The sequence below is a fragment of the Notothenia rossii genome (assembly GCF_949606895.1).
Source record: "Notothenia rossii genome assembly, chromosome: 10".
NCBI classification, from domain to species: domain Eukaryota; kingdom Metazoa; phylum Chordata; class Actinopteri; order Perciformes; family Nototheniidae; genus Notothenia; species Notothenia rossii.
The window spans coordinates 25,942,217-25,968,708 of NC_136908.1; the positions used below are offsets into that span (position 1 = coordinate 25,942,217).

Below are 26,492 nucleotides of genomic sequence, written 5' to 3' on the forward strand. Positions count from 1 at the left end.
CCAAGTACTGTATTTGTGTTTCCGGTAATAGTGTTTTTAACCAAGCGGCAAACTCTGGGGCAGGTGTTGTGTCCAATTATGCACCCCCGTCATGAAATGCACCCCTTGTCACGGGAACGCGCATTTCTAAATGACACGTTTACACCTTAAAACGATGTTTAAAACGAAAAGTAAACGTTCAGGGTTTTTATTAATGGTCATTTTCAGACTGTGAGTTGTTTAGTGGTAGCTCATATAGTCTTGATTATTCTGGTTTAACTTTTCGCTCCGTATTTGATGGTACTGTAGTGGTGTCGAAATTCATTCGTCACTTCCTTTCCAGTTTTGTTTTTTTTTTATCTTTCTTTTTATTATTATTGTTACGTCCTGTCTGTATAAACGTGCTTTAAAATGTATTGTTTAATTTTACATAGTTGTCATCTAATAATCAAAATATATGTTTATGTTACATAGTCTTTGTCATTATATTTTTGCCACGCTATGCACCCCTTGCTATCTTACATAATAAAAGTGTCACATACATGAAACTTGCTCCATTTATTGGTACCAGTCCTAGAACCATACCCTGAAAAATGCTTGAGGGTGGGATTAATAGAAACCTCTTTTGGGGTGGTGTGCATTTTATGACAGGCCTGGTTGCCACGATATGCACCCCCTGTGTGTGCGCTCTTGCTTAAGACAACACATCCCTGTACATAGCTTTTAATTAGACAGTAAAAGATCAGTGTAAACACAGTCAGACGTGATAAATAACATCAGAGTACCGCACAATTTAGACAAATTATTTGCAGCACCCTGTGGTACGTTCAATTTAGCTGACTAACCTTTGACAGCATACATCATCACAATGCACCCCAAGGGAGGATTTGAATACTTTCTTCCATTACAGAGCATGTATTATTTCTCATTGATGTAGGTATTAAGGAGTTTAGATTACGTATCCCCTGGTTGCTGAGAGTTGAGAAAATACAAACTGAACATGCAAGTCATGTTAGGGGATATTTAATCCATCACCAAGTTACAGAAACTACATAAAGGTATTTTTTACTGAACACTTAATAATTCCCTATGCTAACAATAGTTGCATTGGTTGAAATGACAGTGGACAGTTAATGATGGTTCCTTCGGGGCATTATGTGCATCCAGGGCACAAGTACGGTTGGTCCACTGGAGGCCTTTGTACGCATTGGTGGTGGTACCACCGCTGACAAATGTCACAGCAAATCTGAGAAAACAATAAATACTTGTTCTGTAAGGTATGCATTATGGGATTTTTTTATGATAATAGAATATCTCTAATGTATTTCCCACTAACATTCTAACCATTCCTTCAACTATCGAAATCTTTCAAAAACATAAATGTTGTGTTATGAGAAAGAAATACATTTTCAACAAAAATGTATGGAAAAACAATCAAAACATTAATCCTTTATCAGTTAATGCTGAAGATGCCAAATATAGTAGCAATTACCAACGCAAATGTTATGTTGATAAAGTCTGGAAACATATTTCTGCTAATTTTCTTTATTTGTAATGTGCAATAGGAAATTACCCAATGTTCTTCATCCTGCTCCTCCATCCCACAGTAAAAGCAAAGCCTGCTTAGATCATCTGTTGAGACAAAAAGTAATCAATATCTTCAAATAAACCACATTGCAGATTTGGGGTCAAGGTGATTCATTCCAATTTTTGACTAAAAGTTCAATTATATAAGGACACATTTGTTGTGGTCTTTTATTGTTTTGTGTGAAGAAAAGGCAAAACACACACAAACACATAGATTTTCTAAATTATTAAATCTGAGCACAGAGGAGCCATCTGCTCCTTCTTTCACACTCTCCTTACCCTCTGTAGAATGGGAACCTGCACAATATCATTACAAAACTTCCAAAAACTTATTTCGCACTGGACACATCAATTTAATTTTGGTTCGCATGATTCTTTTGTTGTTCATCACATGTATTAGCTTTACAGCTTTGATTATAATAAGTTCAAGGTAAAAATTAACTGAGGATATCAGTTAAAAGTAATACACACCAATGAGCACATTGAAAGGAGGAAGATGGAGAAATCTCACATCTTAAATAAACCGCAGAATTGAAAGGGTGTGTTAGAGTGTGACGTGTGTAGTCTATATGAAATTGCAGTTCAAGATGCCTGCCTGCGATGCTTCTATGTTATCTGTATAGTTTGGAATTGAAATACACAATATACTGTATGTAGTGACTATTTACCCTAATCTATACTTAAGCCACTTTCTTGCTTTTAAAAACCTGATAATGTCCCTGGTCAATATTAACCCAACAGTACCAATGGTCCAAGCAGTGATACAATACAACAATTTGCATGGAACATTATTAATATACTAGGTTATTGATTCATACTTATGAGATACGATTAATAAAAGTAACTACATGAAGTCATTGACAATGTTGAGAAAAAAGGTAACAAACCAGATTCTCTGAGGAGAGAAGTAGCAATGTCAAGCCTCAGTTCGTGCACTGCCTTCTGTGAGGTTTCAAACTCAATTGCCTCCCCCAGTAAAATCTTCTCTGCAAACTGAAGAGAGCTCTGATTAGTATATGGACTGCATGGTCTATGATTTACCCTCAAATGGAATACAGACAAATGACCCAACAGATTTAAAGAATTACATGTTGTATATGTTTAGTTTGACACAATTCAATACATCTTTGATCAAGATGTATAAAAGCAAGTCAAGATATTCAGTCTAATTGCTTCTGAATTTGAGTTTGAGAGTAATGTTTGGGTAAATGCATTTCACACTCACTTTTAAGGCCAGGACACCACAGGATGTGCTGTCTTGTTGGCGATTATGGGGGAGGGTGCATTGTCCACCCTGACACCTTGCAGCCTTTCATACTCATAAAGGCTCTACAGTATGTAGATAGTACATGTGTCAAGATGCAGCACATCATTGTCAAAAAACGCATACAACACCAGAACTAGTACACTGTATCAAATGTACCTTGTAGACTGTAGGCACACCCTCATTTTGCCTTTCCCTTCTCCAAGTGGATCCAAGAAGAGGGTTTTCTTCTCATGGGGGTACATTACCTTTTATTATTCACATGGAAACACAACATGCATTAGGCAGGAACCATACACTAGGCAGGTACGATGTAGGGTATTGTTTAGATGTTATCAATAATAAGTGACAGCATGTATGTGTGGCCCGGTTATCTTGCAAATCACTAATTATATATGGTGTATACAGCACTATAGATACAGAGTGGAGCTTAAAATATGCTCCTATTCTCACCACCAACATCCAGTGATGGTTCTCGTTCACAATTCCCACGATGACTGTGTGTGCCATTGGATCAACCTGAGAGTAGTTGCAAAAGTATTACATTCCTGTTGAAAAACACACATTTGCAACATTTACAAATGCAAAGTCATTCCAATCATGTACATACCCGGATTCTTCCAAATTTGTGTTTCCAGATGGCGGTCATAGCATAGCTGTCAATACCAGCTGCTTGACTGTCATTGCACTGGTTAAATCTTCTTACAATGAGTGTAAGGTAGGCATTGATCACCTACAGTATGAGAAAAATGATCACAATGTATTAAAAAGAGGCATGTTTACTGTAATACTATCAACTACATTGTTGTAACATCACTGAATTTCCTTTTATGATTTAAGTCAATAAAACTGTAATACAATGTTTTGTGACTCATTAAAACAAATATTGCCCATTAGGGAACGGAATTATATAAAATATAAAAATATAAATTATAATGTGACAAGGCAATACCTCACTCTCCAGCTCCTTGTTTGGACCAGTGTTTGTGATGTCCCAAAAAAAAAGTTTGTATGGCCCTATTTTTGAAAGGAGGACGTGTACATCCTTCCCAGCCCATACCTCCTGCACATCTGAAAAAAATACATTAATGCACCAACCATGATATAGTTAAAGAATTAGTTCATGTTTACATAATCACTATTCAAATGTGACAAATCAATATCAAAACACCTACATTTGTCAGTTAGAGTGACAGTATTTATTGGAGCAGATGAGGCTGGCGCTGATGGAGCAGCATGTGGGGCTGATGGAGCAGCAGGTGAGGCTGATGGAGCAGCAGGTGAGGCTGATGGAGCAGCAGGTGTGGCTGATGGAGCAGCAGGTGGTGCTGATGGAGCAGCAGGTGAGGCTGATGGAGCAGCAGGTGGGGCTGATGGAGCAGCAGGTGGGACTGATGGAGCAGCAGGTGGGACTGATGGAGCAGCAGGTGGGGCTGATGGAGCAGCAGGTGAGACTGATGGAGCAGCAGGTGGGGCTGATGGAGCAGCAGGTGGGACTGATGGAGCAGCAGGTGGGGCTGACGCTGATGGAGCCTCCATGTAGGCTGGTGATGTGGAAGGTGCTGCTGTTGCTGTTTTTTTTTAATTTGGTGAGGGATTCGGGGCAGATGTGCTTTGGATATTTTCAAGTGATCCACATTGATTTTTTTTTTAACTTTACCATCCTCCGATAGCAGATCAGCACTTTTCCCCTCTAGTGCTGTAATTTGGAAAGGGCCAAGGAACTTTGCCTCAAGCTTGCCACCTTTTCTTTGTGGGTTCCGCACATTCTGTCGCCACACCTGGTCACCTACTCTGAAGTGGCATTTAGGAATGCCCTTTGTCAAGCGCTCCCTGGTGCTTTTTTCCTGCTTGGAAATATTGCCATGGAGAATGTCCTTGATTTCCTCAAGGTTTTTAACGCCCTGGGAAACCTTTTCCTCAGCCACAACATCCTCAACACTGCTGTCTACCTGTGAATAAATGTTTTGATATTCCTTCAGTAAATGTTTTCAACATTAACTTGATATACCTTAAGTTTTATTGAGACGTGTTTACCAATCATGAAGTTTTCTGGCACCTCGGTTGGATACCGAGCCTCTCGGCCAAACATCAAAAAGTATGGTGAGAACTTAGTTGTCATCTGCTTTTTTGTTCTCAAGCCAAACATGACTGCATCTAGGTACTCATCCCAGTCTTCTGGTTTGTCTGCCACCAGCTTCCTGAGAGCTCTAAAAAAAAACCGGAAATCCATCCATCCATCTTCTCCCGCTTATCCGTGGTCGGGTTGCAGAGGTAGCAGTTCCAGCAGAGAGCCCCAAACTTTATTTTCCCTGGCCACATCAACCAGCTCTGACTGGGGGATCCCAAGGCGCTCCCAGGCCAGCGAAGAGATATAATCCCTCCACCTGGTCCTAGGTCTACTCCTTGGTCTCTTCCCATCTGGACGTGCCTGGAACACCTCCCTAGGGAGGCGCCCAGGTGGCATCCTAACTAGGTGCCCGAACCACCTCAACTGGCTCCTTTCGACGTGAAGGAGGAGCGGTTCAACTCCGAGTCCCTCCTGGATGACCGAACTTCTCACCTTATCCCTAAGGGAGACACCAGCCACCCTGCGAAGAAAACCCATCTCGGCCGCTTGTACCTGCAATCTCGTTCTTTCTGTCATGACCCATCCTTCATGACCATAGGTGAGGGTAGGAACGAAAATGGCGCAGTAAACAGAGAGCTTTGCCTTCTGGCTCAGCTCCCTTTTCGTCACAACGGTGCGGTAAAGCGACTGCAGTACCGCTCCCGCTGCTCCGATTCTCCGACCCATCTCACGCTCCATTGTTCCCTCACTCGAGAATAAAACCCAGAGATACTTGAACTCCTTCACTTGGGGTAAGGACTCATTCCCTACTTGGAGTGGACAGTCCATCGGTTTCCTACTGAGAACCATGGCCTCAGATTTGGAGGTGCTGATCCTCATCCCAGCCGGTTCACACTCGGTTGCGAACCGATCCAGTGAGTGCTGAAGGTCACAGACCGATGAAGCCATCAGAACCACATCATCTGCAAAAAGCAGTGGTGCAATCCTTAGTCCACCGAACTGCAGACCCCCTCCCCCACGACTACGCCTCGAAATCCGATCCATGTACAGGACTGTCTCAGAAAATTTGAATATTGTGATAAAGTTCTTTATTTTCTGTAATGCAATTAAAAAAACAAAAATGTCATACATTCTGGATTCATTACAAATCAACTGAAATATTGCAAGCCTTTTATTATTTTAATATTGCTGATTATGGCATACAGCTTAAGAAAACTCAAAAATCCTATCTCAAAAAATTAGAATAGTTCCTCAGACCAAGTAAAAAAAAAAGATTTATAACAGCAAAACACAATCAAACATTTGAAAATGTCCATTAATGCACTCAGTACTTGGTTGGGAATCATTTTGCACGGATTACTGCATCAATGCGGCGTGGCATGGAGGCAATCAGCCTGTGGCATTGCTGAGGTGTTATGGATGCCCAGGATGCTTCAATAGCGGCCTTTAGCTCATTAGCATTGTTGGGTCTGGTGTCTTTCAGCTTCTTCTTCACAATACCCCACATATTCTCTATGGGGTTCAGGTCAGGGGAATTTGCAGGCCAATCGAGGACAGTAATGCCATGGTCAGTACACCAGTTACTGGTGGTTTTGGCACTGTGGGCAGGTGCCAGATCATGCTGGAAAATGAATTCCTCATCTCCATAGAGCTTTTCAGCAGACGGAAGCATGTAGTGCTCTAAAATCTCTTGGTACACAGCTGCATTTACTCTGGGCTTGATGAAACACAGTGGACCAACACCAGCAGCTGACATGGCTCCCCAAACCATCGCTGACTGTGGGAACTTCACACTGGATTTCAAGCAACTTGGATTTTGCTCCTCTCCAGCCTTTCTCCAGACTCTGGCGCCTTGACTTCCAAATGAAATACAAAACTTGCTTTCGTCTGAAAAGAGGACTTTGGACCACTGTGCAACTGTCCAGTGCTTCTTTTCCTTAGCCCAAGTCAGACGCCTCTTCCGTTGTCTTGAGTTCAGAAGTGGCTTGACCATGGGAATACGGCTATTGTAGCCCATTTCCTGGACACGTCTGTGAACAGTGACTTTTGATACCTGGACTCCAGCTTCAGTCCACTGTCTTTGAAGCTCCCCCAAATTCTGGAAGCGACTCTTCTTCACAATGCTGTTAAGGCTGCGGTCATCTCTCTTGGTTGTGCAGCGTTTCCTGCCACATTTCCCCCTTCCAACAGACTTTTTGTGGATGTGCTTTGAAACTGCACTCTGTGAACAGCTTGCTCTTTGAGAAATTTCTTTTTGTGTCTTACCCTCCTGATGGAGGTTGTCAATGACGGTCCTCTGGACAGCAGTCAGATCAGCAGTCTTCCCCATACTTGTGATTTAGTTTACTGAACCAAGCTGATTGTTTTTCAAGGCTCAGGAAACCCTTGCAGGTGTTTCGAGTTAATTAGACGATTCAAGTGATTCGTTGAACACCCTACTAGTATACTTTTTCATGATATTCTAATATTTAGAGATAGGATATTTGAGTTTTCTTAAGCTGTATGCCATAATCAGCAATATTAAAATAATAAAAGGCTTGCAATATTTCAGTTGATTTGTAATGAATCCAGAATGTATGACATTTTTGTTTTTTTAATTGCATTACAGAAAATAAAGAACTTTATCACAATATTCTAATTTTCTGAGACAGTCCTGTATATTACAAACAGGATTGGTGACAAAGCGCAACCTTGGCGGAGGCCAACCCTCACCTGAAATGGGTCCGACTTACTGCAGAGGACCCGGACACAGCTCTTGCTTGGGAGTACAGAGATTGGATGGCCCTGAGTAGAGACCCCCTCACCCCATACTCCCGCAGCACCTCCCACAGTGACTCCCTGGGAACCCGGTCATACGCCTTCTCCAAGTCTACAAAACACATGTAGACTGGATAAGCGTACTCCCAGGATCCTTGCGAGAGTAAAAGCTGATCCGTCGTTCCACGACCAGGACGGAATCCGCATTGTTCCTCCTCAATCTGAGGCTCGACAATCGGCCTGACCCTCCTTTCGAGTACCTTAGAGTAAACTTTCCCGGGGAGGCTGAGTAGTGTGATGCCTCTGTAATTGGCACACACCCTCTGATCCCCCTTTTTAAAAAGGGGAACCACCACCCCGGTCTGCCACTCCTTCGGTACTGTTTCCGACTTCCACGCAACGTTGATGAGACGTGTCAACCATGACAGTCCCTCAACACCCAGAGCCTTCAGCATTTCTGGGCGGATCTCATCCACCCCCGGGGCTTTGCCACTGTGAAGTTGTTTGACGACCTCAGTGACCTCCCCCCGGGAGATTGGTGTCGATCCCCCGTCATACTCCAGCTCTGCCTCTAACATAGAGAGCGGAGTTGTCGGGTTCAGGAGTTCCTCAAAGTGTTCCTTCCAACGCCCTAACACTCCATCAGTTGAGGTCAACAACGTCCCATCCTTACTGTACACAGCTTGGATGGTTCCCTGCTTCCCCCTCCTGAGGTGTCGGACAGTTTTCCAGAACAACTTTGGTGCCGCCCGAAAGTCCTTTTCCATGTCTTCTCCGAACTTCTCCCACACCCGCTGCTTTGCCACGGCCACGGCTGCTGCCGGGATAACAAATCCCTGAAGGCCTTCTTTTTCAGTCGGACAGCTTCCCTGACCACCGTTGTCCACCAGGAGGTTCGAGGGTTACCACCCCTTGAGGCACCTAGGACCTTGAGACCACAGCTCCTCGCCGCGGCTTCGGCAATAGAGGCTTTGAACACCGACCACTCTGGTTCAATGTCCCCAACCTCCACAGGAATGCCCGAAAAGCTCCGCCGGAGGTGTGAGTTGAAGGCCTCCTGAACTAGGGCATCCTCCAGACGTTCCCAGTTCACCCGAACTACACGTTTGGGCTTACCAGGTCTATCCAGAGGCTTCCCCCGCCACTCGACCCAACTCACCACCAGATGGTGATCAGTTGACAACTCCGCCCCTATTTAGGGGCAATGGATGTCCACTCTCGGGAGATGACCGACAGTGGTGCGGTTACCCAAAGTGACAGACCTAATGTTAGCCCTATTTACAGGCAATGGACGTCCACTCTGGGGAGAGAGACCTCCAGCGTGTGTCCCTGCCATGGGGACTCTGTTTATTTCACACTTCCAGGACAGAGACCGGGAAAATCTCCTCTCTGTGGCCCCTCCAAGAGCCCCAAATGACGGAATAATGACCTCCAGCGTGTGTCCAGCAGCCGCTGATATGGACGGAAATCTGTCCGTTTCGTTAACATTTGAATGGCCAAATGGACGGAAATATGCCCATTTCGTTAAAACGCCGGACTGGAGCCTGTGCAGGACCCCAGTGAGAGCTCCAGACTGTGTGCACTGTGTTAGGGACCCATATGAACGGTGTACATGAGTGTTAAAAGTGACTTAAACTGTTTTAATTCAACAGCAGCCGCTGACAATCTCACTGTGTTACCCAGGAAATGAGCCGGATTTGTGGGTAGGCTGAGTGTTGAAAGTGCATCAAACTGGTTTTAATTCAACAACAGGCTGCTTCATATCACACTGTTACCCAGGAAATGAGCAGGATTTGTGGGTAGGCTGAGTGTTAAAGGTGCATTAAACTGGTTTTAATTCAACAGAGGACAGGCTGCTTCATATCACACTGTTACCCAGGAAATGAGCCGGATTTGTGGGTAGGCTGAGTCAATAAACTGTTTTAATCCGACAGCCGCTGATGCGCACGGAAGTCTGTCCGTTTCGTTAACATTTGAATAGCCAAATGGACGGAAATCCGTCCGTTTCGTTAACATTTGAATGGCCAAATGGACAAGCCTGATTAAAGCATATGCAGGACCCCAGTGAGCTCCAGACTATGTGCATTGTGTTAAGGAACCATATGAATAATAGCATCAATCATTTAAAAGCAAAAATAACGATTAAAAATCATTTTTAGGGGGAAAACGGTGGATCTGTCCATTTCGTTAACAATCTGATAGCCAAATGGACGAAAATCTGTCAGTTTCGTTAACAATCTGATAGCCAAATGGACAAGCAGGTAAAAACGGCCGAGTCGCTGCTCTCAGGGCCTCAGACTCACAGGCACACACACCTGCAGAGAACCAGGGCGGTGCACATGGCTTTTTTACCCAGCAATAAGTCTCTGAGAGGCGGGGGAAAGTTGTGTGGATAGAGGCAGAGCGCAGCGGCAGGCAGAGCGCAGCAAAAGCAGCAGCAGTCAGAGAGGAGCAGGCTGCGATACCCCCCCCCCCCCCACAGAGCCCACCCAGAGGACAGGCTGCGTCACCTCACTTTGTAACCCAGGAAAGGAGCAGGAATCCTGGCTGCGTGAGTGTTAAAACCGCATTAAACTGTTTTAATCCGACAGCCGCTGATGCGCACGGAAGTCTGTCCGTTTCGTTAACATTCTGATAGCCAAATGGAAGGAAATCCGTCCGTTTCGTTAACATTTGAATAGCCAAATGGACAAGCAGGTAAAAACGGCTGCTCTCAGGGCCCCAGGCTCACAGGCACACACACATGCAGAGGTCCAGAAGCAGGAATCCTGGGTACGTGAGTGTTAAAAGTGCATTAAACTGTTTTAATCCGACAGCCCCAGGTGCTGACGAAAAACAGGCGGAAATAAATGGATTATTTTACCCAGGAATAAGTGTTTGCAAGGCGGGGAAAGTGTTCCTGCAGCCCCTTCATCACGGTAATAATGATTAGAAATGATTTCCAGGGCAGAAAGCGTTTTTTAAAAGTGGAAAAACTATTTTAAACCGTTTGAAATGACTCCCAGGGTGCTGATGGAAAGCAGGCGGAACAAATGGATTATTTTACCCAGGAATAAGTGTTTGCAAGGCGGGGAAAGTGTTCCTGCAGCCCCTCCATAATGGTAATAATGAGTAGAAATGATTTCCAGGGCAGAAAGCGGTTTTTAAATGTGGAAAAAACTATTTTAAACTGTTTAAAAAGCACAAAGTGATTTGAGTGCAGTTCTCATGTGTCCCCACAGGAGGGCGCATCATCCCAGGGAGCACAGTGTATTAACAGTAACAAATACAACAAAAACAGGGCAAAGCACCTCTCTGTGGCTGCTCACAGACCCCCGAAGCAGCTCCAGCTCGGCTTCCTAACACGGGCAAACAGGTTTTTTCACACCTCCAGGACACAGACCGGGAAAAGCACCTCTCTTTGACACCTCACAGAGCCCCAAGGGACGGCCTAATGACCTCCAGCCTCTCTCCCTCACATGGAGCTCAGGTTATTTCATACCTCCATCAGAGGGACCGGGAAAACCACCTCTCTGTAGCCCCTCACAGAGCCCCAAAGGACGGACTAAGGACCTCCGGCAACAGTGGCACTTCCATAACCTCGTGCACCGTGAGTCCCCGGGCCCCCGGACTTAAGCACTCCCCCATGGACTAAACCCAGATGATCACACCCTACAGAACTTCATGCCCCTGGTAACCCTAAAGGGGGTGGATTTTGCGGTGCTTTACCGTCCGCATGTTTAAATGGTCGGGGAAAGTGTTTTCAAACGTCTGGAAGAGAGTTGTAGCTTGTCATTTTGCACGATATAATTTAACATGTAACCTCTCCTGGAAATGCACAGAAGGAAAGGTTACATGTTAAATTATATCGTGCAAAATGACAGGCTATAACCCAGGAATAAGTGTTTGAAAGGCGGAGAAAAGTTGTTTAAAAATAGTCTGATACCTCCAGGGCGCATCACCGCATTTTACAAGCCAGGGAAGGTGTCTGAATCATGGGTAAACATTGTTTAAATAGTCTGATACCTGGTACTATATTTGCCCCTGGGAACCTTCAAGGTTATACTAATGTTTTATTATTTATTTAATTATCACACGATTTTTGCAAAAACAGTATACAAAATATACATAATAAACATAATAAACATAATAAAAACATGATTAGCAGGGGTCTGGGAGCCATATTAGCCGTCTAACTTGTACGGTACACCGGGGGAAAAAGGTTGAGTCCACGGCCCCTGTCCCCTCATCAGGAGTATCAACCGGCCCTGAAGAAGAGGTATCGCTGCTCTCCGCCCCTGAGCCCTCTTCGGAGGTAGCTGACGGTGGTAGACCTCCTTCTGATGATGCTGCTGCAGCTGCTGCCGCCCTGAACATGGAGCGGATCTTCAATCCCTCCTTTATTCCAGGCGTATTTGCATAGAACCGGTCTGCAGTGCTTACGTCGTGACACATAAACCTAGCGAGAATCGACCTGCTCTCTGGATCTTGGTGATGCTTGATATTGTCAGCCAGGGCAGTGCGCAAGATGGTGAAGGTGACGGCCGTTTCTAGCCCAGCATCAGCCCAAGCCCTCTTCAAGTGAGCGTTCAGGTTCTTGGAGGCGTGCTTCCCCGTTGGGAAAAGAAAGAATTCACTCTGAGGACCCGAAAAGCCCTCTTTTATCCCCATCCACCGCATGACCCAGCTAAACTCCTTTACTGTAAGCAGCAGCTGTGTTTCGCCAAATGTCTTGGCAGTCTTGTGATCCTGCACGTGGATGATGTAGCCCTCAGCAGTGCCCCTTCTGTCCGCCTCAAAGACCTCCGTGTTGGTCATGTTTGCGTACACACCCGGACGGTGGCCATACAGGAGGCTCCAATGGAGGGTTAGATAGCCATATAGCAGGTACTGGGTGGTTGAGGTCGGATTGCTAGCCATCAGGTCAAGGAGATCAGGGATGCGCTTCTCAGCGGCCGCCATGGCGGCGAGAAGCTCCGCCTGGCTCGGCAGACGATCCAGCTTGTTCCTCTTCACCTTAAACTGGTGGACAGTGACAGACTTTTTCAAGTCGTTCATGTTGGCTGTCACCTCTCTGATGATGTGGGTCATATCAGACTGGGTGAGCCTGCACCCCCGAAGCTTTGACGCAGACAAGTACCTCAGGAAATGGTTCACAGTCTTCAGGAACAACAGCGATGTTGTGACTGCCCGGCCCGACTTTGAAATATACTCACTCCAGCCACGGACCCTCTTTGTGTCTTTTAGAAACAGCCAGTCTGACAGCCGGTCAACACCATGGGCCATTAATACTAGGATGTTCTTTATCCGGCTGACATTGGACATACAATTCTCTTTCCGTTTTACTGTCGGTGCGACACCCTCACAATGATCTCTGTATGTCTGAATGTACGTCTCCATGCTTTTAGGCAACGTGATTTCACGCATGGTATTCCCCCGTCCCTTCCCAGTGGACCAGTGATTTGGGGGAGAGGGCCAGTCCTTAGCCAGATTAGCTTTCAGCTTATTGGAGACAGACGCACGGGTCTTCTGGCATACAGGGGTTTCACTACCGGAGGCTTCTGCGGACCGCATGATAGTTTTCACCGGGGTCTTGAGAGGGGTATTGCTGCCGGAGGCTTCTGGGGACCGCATCACAGACTTGGCCGGGGCCTTGAGAGGGGTCTCACTACCGGAGGCTTCTGCGGACCGCATGACAGTCTTCACCGGGGTCTTGAGAGGGGTATTGCTGCCGGAGGCTTCTGGGGACCGCATCACAGACTTGGCCGGGGCCTTGAGAGGGGTCTCACTACCGGAGGCTTCTGCGGACCGCATGACAGTCTTCATGAAGAATATGTCAGCATAAATGAGCATAAATGAGGCCACTCCACCCAGCCATATCAATACTCATATTGCCCGAGGCACGGGCCGAGGAGGTGGAGTTGCAGCAATCTTTGACTCAAGTTTACTTATCAATACTAAACAAAAATTAAATTATACCTCCTTTGAAAGCCTCATTTTCAGTCTTACGCATCCGACCTGGAAAACTTTGCAGCCAATCTTATTTGTTACAGTGTACCGTGCACCAGGTCCTTATTCAGAATTCTTATCAGAATTCTCTGAGTTTTTATCAGCTTTGGTTCTTAAAACAGATAAAGTAATTATCGTAGGTGACTTTAATATTCATGTTGACGATGATAAAAATAGCCTTACTGTTGCATTTAACTCTATATTAGATTCTCTTGGTTTCTGTCAGAGTGTAAATAAACCAACCCACTGCTATAATCACACTCTTGACCTTGTTCTGACTTATGGTATTGAAATTGAGCAACTATTAGTCGAACCGCATAATCCTGCTTTATCCGACCATTTCTTAGTAACTTTTGAAGTACTGTTACTAAACTACAAAGCATTAGCCAAAAGCTCCTGCAGCAGAAACCTATCTGTTAGTGCTATAGCCAAATTTAAGGAAGAGATTCCACCAATACTTAACTCGATAGCATGTCTGCATGTAGGGGAGGAAACTTATACAAAATGTACACCACCCCAAATTGATCATGTTGTTGATAGTGCTACAGATGCGCTGCGAATACAATTAGACTCTGTTGCTCCTTTGAAAAAGAAGAAAATAAAACAACATAGATTAGCTCCATGGCATAATGCCGAAACCCGCAAAATAAAGCAAAAGTCGAGACAACTTGAAAGGATATGGCGTTCCACTAAACTTGAAGAATCTCGTTTAATTTGGCATATTACTCTCAATGAATATAAGAAAGCACTGCGTAAAGCGAGAGCAGCATACTACTCTTCATTAATAGATGAGAATAAGAATAATGCAAGATTTCTTTTCAGCACTGTAGCCAGGCTGACAGAGAGCCACAGCTTGACTGAGCCTTCTATTCCCATAGCACTCAGTAGTAATGATTTTATGTGCTTTTTTAACGATAAAATTGTTACTCTTAGAAACAAAATCAATGACCTCTTGCCTTTGACCAGTATAGTGTTATCAACAGCTCCCGGAAACGTAAGTTCTAATAATATTACACTAGATAGTAAACTAGAATGCTTTTCAGCCATAAACCTTGAACAATTAAATTCAATGATTCTCTCTTCTAAACCATCAACGTGTATCTTAGACCCGATTCCAACTAAGCTGTTAAAATAAGTTTTTCCATTAATTAGCACTTCTTTATTAAATATTATGAATATGTCTTTATTATCAGGCTATGTTCCAAAATCATTCAAAGTAGCAGTGATAAAACCGCTTCTTAAAAAGCACAACCTCGATCCAGAGGTCTTAGCCAACTATAGACCTATTTCTAATCTTCGGTTCCTCTCAAAAATTCTTGAGAAAGCAGTCGCAAAACAGCTGTGTGATTACTTAAGAAACTATGATTTATTTGAAGATTTTCAGTCTGGCTTTAGAACACAACATAGCACAGAGACAGCTCTGGTTAAAGTCACAAATGACATTCTAATAGCCTCTGACAAGGGACTTGTCTCTATTCTTGTCTTACTCGATCTTAGTGCTGCATTTGATACTATCGACCATGATATCCTATTGCAAAGACTAGAGCACTTAGTTGGCATACAGGGAACTGCTTTAGGCTGGTTTAGGTCTTATCTATCTGAACGCTCTCAGTTTGTACGTGTCAACGATGAATCTTCCATGCAAACCAAAGTTAGCCATGGAGTGCCACAGGGCTCAGTGCTTGGACCTATTTTGTTCACCCTATATATGCTTCCGTTAGGCAATATTATAAGGAATCATTCTGTAAACTTTCATTGTTATGCGGATGATACTCAACTATATTTATCAATCAAGCCTGATGAAATTAATCATCTAAATAAAATTCAAGACTGCCTCAAGGACTTAAAAACGTGGATGACCTTAAATTTTTTGATGTTAAACACGACCAAAACTGAAGTTATTGTACTTGGCCCGAAGAATCTACGAAACAAATTATCTAAAGATATATTAACTATGGATGGCATTAATTTGGCCTCCAGTGAGACTGTAAGGAATCTTGGTGTTATATTTGATCAGGATTTATCCTTTAACGCCCACATAAAATCAATTTCAAGGACCGCCTACTTCCATCTACGTAACATTGCAAAAATCAGGCATATCTTGCCTCAAAACGATGCAGAGAAACTAGTCCATGCATTTGTTACTTCAAGGCTGGATTATTGTAACTCCTTATTATCAGGGTGTACCAAGAAGTCAGTCAAGTCGCTTCAGCTGATTCAAAATGCTGCAGCTCGTGTACTAACCAGAGTTAGGAAAAGGGACCACATTACTCCTGTTCTGGCTGCCTTACACTGGCTCCCTATAGAACACAGGATAGAATTTAAAATTCTTCTTCTCGCCTACAAAGCCCTCAATGGGCAGGCACCATCTTACCTTAAAGAACTCATTATACCCTATTGTCCTACTAGGGCATTGCGTTCCAAGAATGCAGGGTTGTTGGTTGTTCCTAGAGTCTCTAAAAGTACAATGGGAGCCAGAGCCTTTTCTTATCAAGCTCCACTTTTGTGGAATCAGCTTCCAGTTTGTGTTCGGACGGCAGACACCCTATCCGTTTTTAAGAGTGCGCTTAAGACCTTCCTTTTTGATAAAGCTTATAGTTAGGGCTGATTAGATTCATCCCCTAGTTTTGCTGATATAGGCTTAGTTTGTCGGGGGACATCTTACTTCTTCCTTCTCTCTGTCTATACCTGTGTACTCTCATGTTCCGATTAACCCAGCTTCCCCAAATTTCTTTCTTTTTGGTGTCTATATACGCCGGGATCCGGAGTCATGGATGATCCTGCGGTCCTGTGTCATGGATTGCGAGTCCTGGATCTTGAGTCGTGGCTGCGGTCCTGGATCATAAGTCCTGGATGGATATCCTCGTGGATTCATCTTCTTATTATACACACATGCATTTCAAAACATTTGGACTACCTATGTTGCAAATGTATTATCTTTTCAATTTACACACGGCATCTATTGCACGTCTGTCCGTCCTGGGAGAGGGATCCCTCCTCTGTTGCTCTCCCTGAGGTTTCTCCCATTTTTCCCTTTAAACTGTGGGGTTTTCTCTGGAAGTTTTTCCTTGTACGATGTGAGGGTCTAAGGACAGAGGGTGTCGTATTGTCATACTGATATTCTGTACAAACTGTGAAGTCCACTGAGACAAATGTAACATTTGTGATATTGGGCTATATAAATAAACATTGATTGATTGATTGATTCACCGGGGTCTTGAGAGGGGTATTGCTGCCGGAGGCTACTGTGTTCATGCCGGGGGTACTTGAGATTGCCAGGCCCTTAATTCGTATACATTCTTCGTCTTCCTCAAGCACAGCAGCAGTGGCACTCTGCTTCCTGGGTTTTAGCCCCTCTTTCAGCCTGGAGCGCAGGGTCTTCACCTCATCAATGAGGGCATCCTTCTGAGCCCTCAATGCCACATTTTCCAGCCTCAACTGCCTGCAGTCCTCTTCGTCACACTCGGTATGTGGGGAGAAGGGTGGAGGGTGCACCGGGTATTCCTCCTCATTGTCTATATCCAATGATGTAGCCATTCCAATGATGGGATTAGTCTCTCGGAGGTCATGGAGCAACTGCATGGCCACACTATGCTTCAGCCTTGCCATGACCTGATGTGCCTCATCTCGGGAGAACTCAGGGTGGTCACGAGTTACATGACGGTGTAGTCTCTTCCCAGCATACGAACACCCTGTGATGGGACAGGGTTTGGTTCCGAACATTTATTCTACCACTGGCCATTTTAGGAATGATGCCTCTTTCCTCCAGGTTCCGCACTGCATGTTTGTGCTTAAGGTGCTTATTCAAAGCCAGATAGCAGAGTCTGTACACCGGGCATTCGGACAACATCCTTCTTAAAACACACACAATGAATTGTATTTAAATGGTTTTCTGTTTCTCCGTTTATATGCGTTAGCTAACCAGTGATTGCAACCATGGGTCCGATGCTTCAATGCAGGGAACACGGACCAAGGGGAGGACTTGGGTTACCACCTGGTTAAAATGGTCCCACCTCCGCGCCAACGCGGGGCTGGTGATGGGTCCGATACATTGATTGTTTTTTGTTTCATGGTTCTGCCACGAGCTCACAAGACAGTTTTGGGTACGAAAACGTGGGGATAACAGTACCTCCGGGCGCTCCATCCCGCGCCGGCCTTCGCCGCAGCGGGGGGAGGAGGCATTGAACCCCTCGCACCTGCCCCCAGGGGGAGGCAGGGGATTCAGGTACCCGGAGGCGCACGGTGGACGGCCAGGGCGAGGCCGCCACACCGCACTGGAGTCAGCGTTCCGAGTTTTTCGAGCCAGGTCCCGGTGAAACGCAGTACGGAGCACCCGGCAGGAGCATCCAGCAGACCCCCCCGCCCGGTTCCCTCGTCCCTCGGAAGAGGCGGAGAGGTGGGTGTTTTTCATCTGCTGGCGGACTGCCGGGGAGAACGTGCTGCTCGGGAGCCAGGCTCAGAGTTAGTGGCAGTGAGAGCCCGTGCACCTGCCTTTTACAGCAGGCACGCGCTGGTATCGGGGTGGGGAGAGAAGGTAGAAGCAGAGGCTGCAGAAACAGCCAGAGCCTTCCCCTCTAACACACCCTTCATTTGGTCCACATGCGCTGGGCAGAGTCCCCTGTCAACTCTCCTTATATTCCTCCGGAGACCAGTTGGGACATGGCAGCATCCCACTTCTCCTGGTACACCATATTGTTAAATGAGCTCAATAATGTACTGCACAACATCATATGCGTAAATGAGCTACGTAATGCCTGCAAAATCACATTTGGTTTATTCCCAAAAAGCCTGGAAAAAACACATATATCCGTCATGTCCTGTAAAATATAATTCTTTGTTTATTTCCATCCTTCAGGCAAATACACATATCTTTGTCCGCTCCAGGAGCAGAGTCGAACCCGCAGTTTGGAGGAACCGACCACCAAGCACCGGAACCTGGACCCGGGGAGGAAGCCCTCTGATGGCGGATCAAATTTGCTGATACCGCAGCTGGCTGGACACTACCCGTAGAGGAACACCCGGGCGGGACCAGGCATGTCCCTCTTTGCAGACAAGCATATATGCGCTCCGGCATTCGCCGCACTTGAGTCATGGTGCTCAGAGTTAGTGAGCTACCCGGAGGCGCACGGTGGACGGCCAGGGCGAGGCCGTCACACCGCACTTGAGTCATGGTGCTCAGAGTTAGTGAGCTACGGTGCGCACGGTGGACATACGCGGGGCTGGTGAGCACGGCGCGGAGCACCCGGCAGGAGCCTCCAAGTCTGCTGGCGGACTGTCGGGGAGCACGGTACGGTACACCCGGCAGGAGCCTCCAGGTCTGCTGGCGGACTGTCGGGGAGCACCGTACGGAGCACCCGGCAGGAGCCTCCAGGTCTGCTGGCGGACTGTCGGGGAGCACCTCGCGCTCTGAGAACGCTTTATTGCACCCGGCAGGAGCCTCCAGGTCTGCTGGCGGACTGTCGGGGAGAACGCTTGATGCACTCGGCAGGAGCCTCCAGGTCTGCTGGCGGACTGTCGGGGAGAACGCTTGGTGCACCCGGCAGGAGCCTCCAGGTCTGCTGGCGGACTGTCGGGGAGAATGCGCTGCAATACATGGTACACGGACCAGGGGGAGGTATAGGGTTACCACTTGCTTAAATGGTCCCTACTCCGCGGGGCTGGTGATGGCAACATCGGGTCCGATGCTTCAATACAGTGTCACAAAAGAGGAACACCCGGGCGGGACCAGGCATTTCCCTCTTTGCAGACAAGCATATATGTGGTTGTTACGCAGGATCAAACAGGTAGCCTGTGATGAAGTAGGGTCGACCCTATATCATGTGAAATTACACCGAGCCGTGGTCCCCGAGGGAACCGGTGCCCGGAGCAAGGTCAATTGCTGAATGCCGCAGCCGACTAAGGCCGCTATGCAACAGTGGAGGATTAGAGAAACAGGTGTTTGCCTGGCACTCCGCGGCGAAGTGGGGAGGTGGAACTTCCACCCCGCTGCGGAACCCGTGGTGGGACCCCTGAGTCAGACGGTTCGTCTTGGAAACGCTTCATATCGGTCGGCCCGGGAGGTAAGAGACACGCAGGGTAACGGACACGCAGGGTTACCCCCACGCAGCACACGCAGCACACGGAGGAGGCAGGGGAGTCAGGTACCCGGAGGCGCACGGCCGCCACACCACACTGGAGTCAGGGTTTCGAGTTTTTCGAGCCAGGTCCCGGTGAAACGCAGGACTCCAGCAGGAGCCTCCAGCAGACCCCCCGACGGTTCCCTCGTCCCTCCTGGCCATCAGAGTCGAACCCGCAGTTCGGAGGAACCGACAGCCAGAGCACCGGCACGAGGCCGGGCCGGCGGAGGCCCTCCGATGGCGGGTCACGTTTGCCATTCGATCAGTAGTGAGAAATCAGTTGGGACAAAAAACATTGGGTCCGATGCTTCAATGCATGGTACACGGACCACAAAAGTAAGAGTTTGCTTTTTGGAGAACCTTAAAAACAAAAAAGTGTTAAAATGCATCCGAAAATAGTGTCTCATAATGCAGGTAGAGTCCCCTGACAATCCCCCTTGCATTCCTCCACTGTCACAAAAGTAAGAGTTTACTTGCGGAGTTAAATCGTCCCACCCCGCCACACAGCACTTGAGTCATGGTGCTCAGAGTTAGTGGCAGTTTATCTCCTCCTAGTTCCATGAAAACTCACCCTTGCATCCGTAGAAAACGGGTAAAAGTGTTAAAATGTATCCGAGAATAGTGCTCATAATGCGGGTTGAGTCCCCTGAAAACTCGCCTTGCATTCCTCCACTGTCACAAAGTAAGACTTTACTTTTTGGAGAACCGTAGAAAACGGGTAAAAGTGTTCAAATGCATCCAAAAATATTGTCTCATAAGACAATATTTGTCTTATAAGAGACCCCTGACAACCCCCTTGCATTCCTCCACTGTCACAAAAGTAAGAGTTTACTTGCGGAACTAAATACTCCCACCCCGCCACACCGCACTTGAGTCATGGTGCTCAGAGTTAGGCAGTGTATCTCCTCCTATTTCCGTGAAAACTCACCCTTGCATCCGTATGAAACGGGTAAAAGTGTTAAAATATATCTGAAGATAGTGTCTCATAATCACATGACAACTCCTCTTACATTCCTCCAGAGGTCATTTCAAAAACGTAAAGTTTGTTAAGAACCATGATGGGGGGTCTCCGAGGCAACAAATGTGTCCGGGAAACTCAAAGTTTGCAACCATGAGAGAGGGTAGTGGCTCAAAACGGTATCCAAGCCAGACTGCAGTTGAAGCCGTACGTACAAAAGTAATGTGTCTGACAATACTGCTCATAATGCGGTTAGAGTTTCCAGACAACCCGCCTTGCATTCCTCCAGAGGTCATTTCAAAAACTTAAAGTTTGTTAAGAACCATGCTGGGGTGTCTCCGAGGCAACAAATGTGTCCGAGTCTGAGTGCACATGAAGTTACACAGCTGTTTTTTTCTGAGTCCTCTCAAAAACCGGGTTTCCGATTTCGTGCAGACAGTAGTCTGAAAAAGATGAATTAATTTTTTGGACGGGGTAGGGGGGGCTTGGATTCCCCTCTCCGTTGTAAGTTGCAACGAGGGGGTGTAAAAGTGTCCGGGGCTTCGGCCCGAAGCGCCGAAGGGTTGAGCTTAGTTTAGCCCCTCCTCCGTTGGCACTCGATTTTTCGAGAATCTTTGAAAACTTCATTTTTGATTATTTTAAGATATAATTGACCGCTTCCTTTCATGTTTTCTTCTTTCCACGGGTGGGGGCGCATGGCAGGCCGCCTATGAGCTCCCAAATTCAGCCTGGAAGCTCCAGGATTTGTGGGACAAGCTCCATAAACTGACAAAGTCATCCAAAAATGTCACTTTTATAGCCCAAACATAGGAAAGGAACCATATGAATTATAACGTACATCATTTAAATGCAAAGAAAATCATTAAAAAGCATTTTAGGGGGAAAACTGGGGCTCTGTCCATTTCGTTAACAAACTGATAGCCAAATGGACAAAGCCTGATTAAAGCATATGCAGGACCCCAGTGAGCTCCAGACTATGTGCATTGGGTAAAGGAACCATATGAATTATAACGTACATCATTTAAATGCAAAGATAATGATTAAAAAGCATTTTAGGGGGAAAACTGGGGCTCTGTCCATTTCGTTAACAAACTGATAGCCAAATGGACAAAGCCTGATTAAAGCATATGCAGGACCCCAGTGAGCTCCAGACTATGTGCATCGGGTAAAGGAACCATATGAATTATAACTTACATCATTTAAATGCAAAGATAATGATTAAAAAGCATTTTACGGGGAAAACTGGGGCTCTGTCCATTTCGTTAAAATTTGAATGGCCAAATGGACAAGCAGGTAAAAGTGGCAGAGTCGCTGCTGTTAGGGCCTCAGACTCACAGGCACACACACATGAAGAGATCAAGGGCGATACATATGGCGTTTATACCCAGACATAGGTATATGAAAGGTGGGGAAGGTGTTATTGCAGTCCCCCCCCTCTCCATAGTCACTCTCCGTTTGAAATGACTTCCAGGTGCTGATGGAAAGCAACCGGAAACAAACATATTTATACAGAATGAGGATTATTTTACCCATCAGATCAGTGCTTATATGCGGGTATCTTGTGTCAGCTTTGTGGACCCCAACTTATCATGTTGCATACATGATATTGACAAACATATTTATACAGAATGATGATTATTTTAGAGTGCATCCAGAGGACAGGCTGTGTCACCTCACTGTGTTACCCAGGAAAGGAGCAGGAATCCTGGCTACATGAGTGTTAAAAGTGAATTAAACTGTTTTAATCCGACAGCCGCTGGTGTGCACGGAAGTCTGTCCGTTTCGTTAACATTTTAATGGTCAAATGGACAAGCAGGTTAAAAACAGCAGAGTCGCTGCTCTTAGGGCCTCAGACTACCAGAGAGATGCACGTGGATTTTATACCCAGCAATAAGGGCTTGGACCCCCGGGTCAAACTGTTATTACAGACCCCTCCACCTCCATAGTCACTGCTGTATACCAGCAAAAGGTCTACGAAAGGCGGGGAAGGTGTTATTACAGCCCCTCCCCCTCCATAGTCACTGCTGTGAAGGTATCAGACTACCAGACTGATGCATGTAGATTTTATAGCCAGCAATAAGTCTCTGAAACCTGGGGAAAAGCAGTGAGAATAGAGGGTTTGGGGAAAAAAGATGAATGTTCTCCATAGTTAAACACTTTTGAGACCAATATACAGACCAATGCCATATTTTGACCAAGACACATGCAAGTGCTGTGAATAGAGGCGTGGAGCAGAGCCAGAGAGGAGCGGGCTGCGAGACCCCACAGAGCGCACCCAGAGAGCTCCTCGCAGCACATGGCCCTTGCAGCTAGACTGCACCCAGAGAACAGAATGCTTCACAGCCAGGAAAAGTGATTGAATCCTGGGTATACATGTTTTAAATAGTAGGATACCTCCAGGGCACATCACCGCATTTTACAAGCCAGGGGAGGTGTCTGAATCCTTGGTAAACATTGTTTAAGTGTTTTTAAATGTGTGGAACAGTGTTTTGTCACTTTTAAAACTCTCCTGTCATTGACCGGAGAAATTGGGTCGATTTTGTATTCAATCTGGCCATTAATATTCCAGTGAGACGAAGTACGTACATTGACCGGAGTGATCCCATGTTAATTTTGTCCAAAAACCGGAGCATTCCCTAACCCTCTCTTTACCCGAGTATCCAAAACATACGGCCTCAGGTCCGATGATACGATAACCAAATCGATCATGGACCTTCTGCCTAGGGTGCTCTGGTACCACGTACACTTATGAGCATCCTTATGTTCAAACATGGTGTTTGTTATGGCCAATCCATGACTAGCACAGAAGTCCAGTAACAAACCACCACTCCGGTTCAGATCAGGGGGGCCGTTCCTCCCAATCACTCCCCTCCAAGTGTCTCCATCATTGCCCACATGTGCGTTGAAGTCTCCCAGCAAGAGACTTCAACGCACATCCCCTTCAGGAGCCCCATACAGGACTCTTTCCAGGGTCTCCAAGAAGGCCGTATACTCTGAACTGCTGTTGGGTGCATAAGCACACACAACAGTCAGAGTTTTCCCCCCCATAACCCGCAGGCGTAGGGAGGCGACCCTCTCGTCCACTGGGGTAAACTCCAACAACGAAGCACCCAACCGGGGACTTGTGAGTATCCCCACACCCGCCCGGCGCGTCACACCTTGAGCAACTCCGGAGAAGAATAGAGTCCTACCCCAATCCAGAAGTAAGGTTCCAGAGCCGACGCTGTGCGTAGATGTGAGCCCAACCAGATCCAACTGGTAACGCTCCACCTCCCGCACAAGCTCCAACTCCTTCCCCCCCAGAGAGGTGACGTTCCACGTCCCCAAAGCCAGCTTCTGTCGCCCGGGTCTGGTCCATCGAAACGCTCTGCCTTCACTGCCACCCTTCTGGCAGCGCACCCGACCCCATCGCTGTTTCCCGTAGGTGGTGGGCCCGCGGGACGGAGAAGCGGAGGTGTTGCCCACGTTGCTTTTTCGGGCTGTGCCCGGCCGGGCTCCGTGGCAAGCCCGGCCACCAGACGCTCGCCGACGAGTCCTCCTTCTGGGCCTGCTTCCAGAAGGGGACCCCGGGCTTCCTCCGGGCCGGGTATCCTCACTTCTTTGTTGTTCTTTCATGAGGTCTTGTGAACCAATCTTAGTCTGGCCCCTTGCCTGAGACCAATTTGCTATGGGAGACCCTACCAGGAACACAAGGTTCCAGACAACACAGCCCCCAGGTTCATCAGGGCACACAAACCTCTCTACCACAGTAAGGTGCTGGTTCTTCAGAGAGGAAAAAAAAAGAAAAAAAAAAGAAACTGAATTTGTACTGATAATAGTACTGATAATAGGCATTATGTATACTGTATATATATATGGTCCGACTGGCATTTGCCTCACCTTTGTATGGTGCCGTTCATCCTCTCTACCAGCCCATTGGTTTGAGGGTTATAGGGCGAACAGAGACTTCTCTGAATCCCCATCTTCGCACATACATTCTTGTTGATCTGCAAATATAAAGAACATTGTACAACGTTTTATATAGATGAAAACACAACCACAATATTTTTGCAAAAAATGTTTAAACCATTTTCAAAATTACCGCATTGACAAACTCTCTTCCTTGGTCAGTCAGGATTCTTTTTGGCACCTCAAACTGATGGAAAAACTTCACAATGCATTTTGTCACCTCAGTTGCTGTTTTGGTTTTCAGAGGATATGCTTGCGGCCATTTGGTGAGGTAGTCTACCATAACGCAAATGTATACATTCCCACTATTGGTAGTTTTTAACCTGCCAATCAAGTCCATGCCAATTAGCTCAAATGGATGTTCAACCTTGAAAAAAAGGACAAATAATAATTATACATTTTATTCTGGATATAATGTTTGTGAGCATGTTGTGTAGGGAAAATAATTCTGCTCAAATCAATCAGAGCTTTCTACCTTTCTACATTATCTGCTGAGATGGATGTGATATATGTGAGGTAAAATATGTGTTTTGTGATACAACAACAGACATTTATTTTGAGAATGTGATAAAAAATATGACCTTTTTGGGGGTATATTCCACCTCCTGTTTTATAGGATGAGCAACTGCCTGGCACACTGCACATTCTGACACCTGTTCAAAACACATACACAGGTTAACTATCTGAATACCTTTTTCTGTCAGTTCACACAGGACCAGAACAAATAGAACAGATTCTTACATTTCTGTAATTTAAGGAAATAATACATAAACTTAAATGCAAGGAGGCAGGGTATTTAACTTAATCTGCGATAAGCTGAAGCTATAAAAAGTGAACAGCTTGCTTATCAGCAGTTGCAGTGCTTACACATTTATGTAAGTCAGAAGACATCCCAGGCCAAAATAATCTTTTCAACATGGCGTCTCTGATCCTGTGTTGGCCTGTATGAGCACCTGTGGCGCTATCGTGGAAATCTAGAAAGATCGCGTTTGCCTCCTCCGCGCCTCTGACCACTTTGGTCTTGGTGGCCTTACCCTTCATGTAATACAGGGCTCCATCTTTAACATAAATTGTAATATTCGTTGACATCAAATAAATGACAGTTATACAATCCGCATATTGATTTACAAAAGTTTGTGTGGTGTCTGTGAATAGGCTACTTAAACAATCAATCAAAAACTCACCATCCAGGACATAAGTGGAAGCCTTTCTTCTTATTTAATTTGTACATGTCTTTGTGCTGTCTAGCGGATACTGGCCTTTGCGCTTGTAATCGACAATGGTTTGGTACAAATTGTTATCCATTTTACCAGAGCAAGCTTCACGATATAATTGTCGGCTGTACCACAAATTGGTTTTCGCGCCGTCACTAATGACTGTGGGACTCGGGAACGAGTGGGGTACAAGTAGCTTGTGTTGGTAATATGCAAAATTAATCCAGTAGACAGACATGTGCGCATATATAAGATAATTACCTGCATTACATTCTTTCTTGATCTGGGCTATAATAAGGGGAGACTGCAAGGTTTCTTATATTAAACTTTGCCTATAAAAATCTAATAAATCTTCAAAATGAATGTTTATTTTATGTGTGATAATGTACACCATTTTAGTATGGATAATATGTCACTTTATTTCATTCAACATGTATTCATTTCATTTCATTTCAAACCTTTATTTATCCAAGTGTATCCCATTGAGATCATTGATCTCTTTTTCAAGGGAGACCTGCTCAAATAGGTTCCACATGAAACATAAAAAAACATAAACAGAACAACAAAAGGACATCTTAGAGCATCATTACAGGGATAACAATTTACACAA

General features: G+C 45.7%; 1 protein-coding gene across 3 annotated transcripts; it reads right to left on the reverse strand.

Moving 5' to 3' along the window:
* LOC307023373 (uncharacterized protein) lies at positions 1 to 24,940 on the reverse strand. Of its 3 annotated transcripts, XM_079656604.1 has the most exons (12): positions 24,802 to 24,940; positions 24,600 to 24,706; positions 23,912 to 24,482; positions 4,006 to 4,782; positions 3,783 to 3,901; positions 3,441 to 3,563; positions 3,284 to 3,349; positions 2,990 to 3,078; positions 2,792 to 2,895; positions 2,454 to 2,559; positions 1,553 to 1,611; positions 1 to 1,225 (listed from the first exon to the last, which is right to left on the reverse strand). In XM_079656604.1, exons 4-9 carry the CDS (start codon positions 4,367 to 4,369, stop codon positions 2,835 to 2,837), a joined length of 822 nt encoding a protein of 273 aa, XP_079512730.1. In that variant the 5' UTR covers positions 4,370 to 4,782; positions 23,912 to 24,482; positions 24,600 to 24,706; positions 24,802 to 24,940; the 3' UTR covers positions 1 to 1,225; positions 1,553 to 1,611; positions 2,454 to 2,559; positions 2,792 to 2,834. The 3 variants fall into 3 exon arrangements, 2 of the variants coding, with proteins under 2 accessions (XP_079512730.1, XP_079512729.1); XR_013803685.1 differs by lacking the exons at positions 23,912 to 24,482; positions 24,600 to 24,706; positions 24,802 to 24,940 and adding an exon at positions 4,868 to 5,982; XM_079656603.1 differs by lacking the exons at positions 23,912 to 24,482; positions 24,600 to 24,706; positions 24,802 to 24,940 and having other exon boundaries at positions 4,006 to 5,982.
* Between the last annotated feature and the right edge of the window lie 1,552 nt (positions 24,941 to 26,492).

What these genes read in the sequence shown, in the direction of transcription:
- LOC307023373 (XM_079656604.1), bottom strand. Translation starts at nt 4,369, where the DNA reads ATGGAGGCTCCATCAGCGTCAGCCCCACCTGCTGCTCCATCAGTCCCA. An exon ending in ACCATCACTGGATGTTGGTG is followed by an intron (nt 3,079 to 3,283) that starts GTGAGAATAGGA and finishes GAATAATAAAAG; the next exon opens with GTAATGTACCCCCATGAGAA. An exon ending in GTGTGCCTACAGTCTACAAG is followed by an intron (nt 2,896 to 2,989) that starts GTACATTTGATA and finishes TACATACTGTAG; the next exon opens with AGCCTTTATGAGTATGAAAG.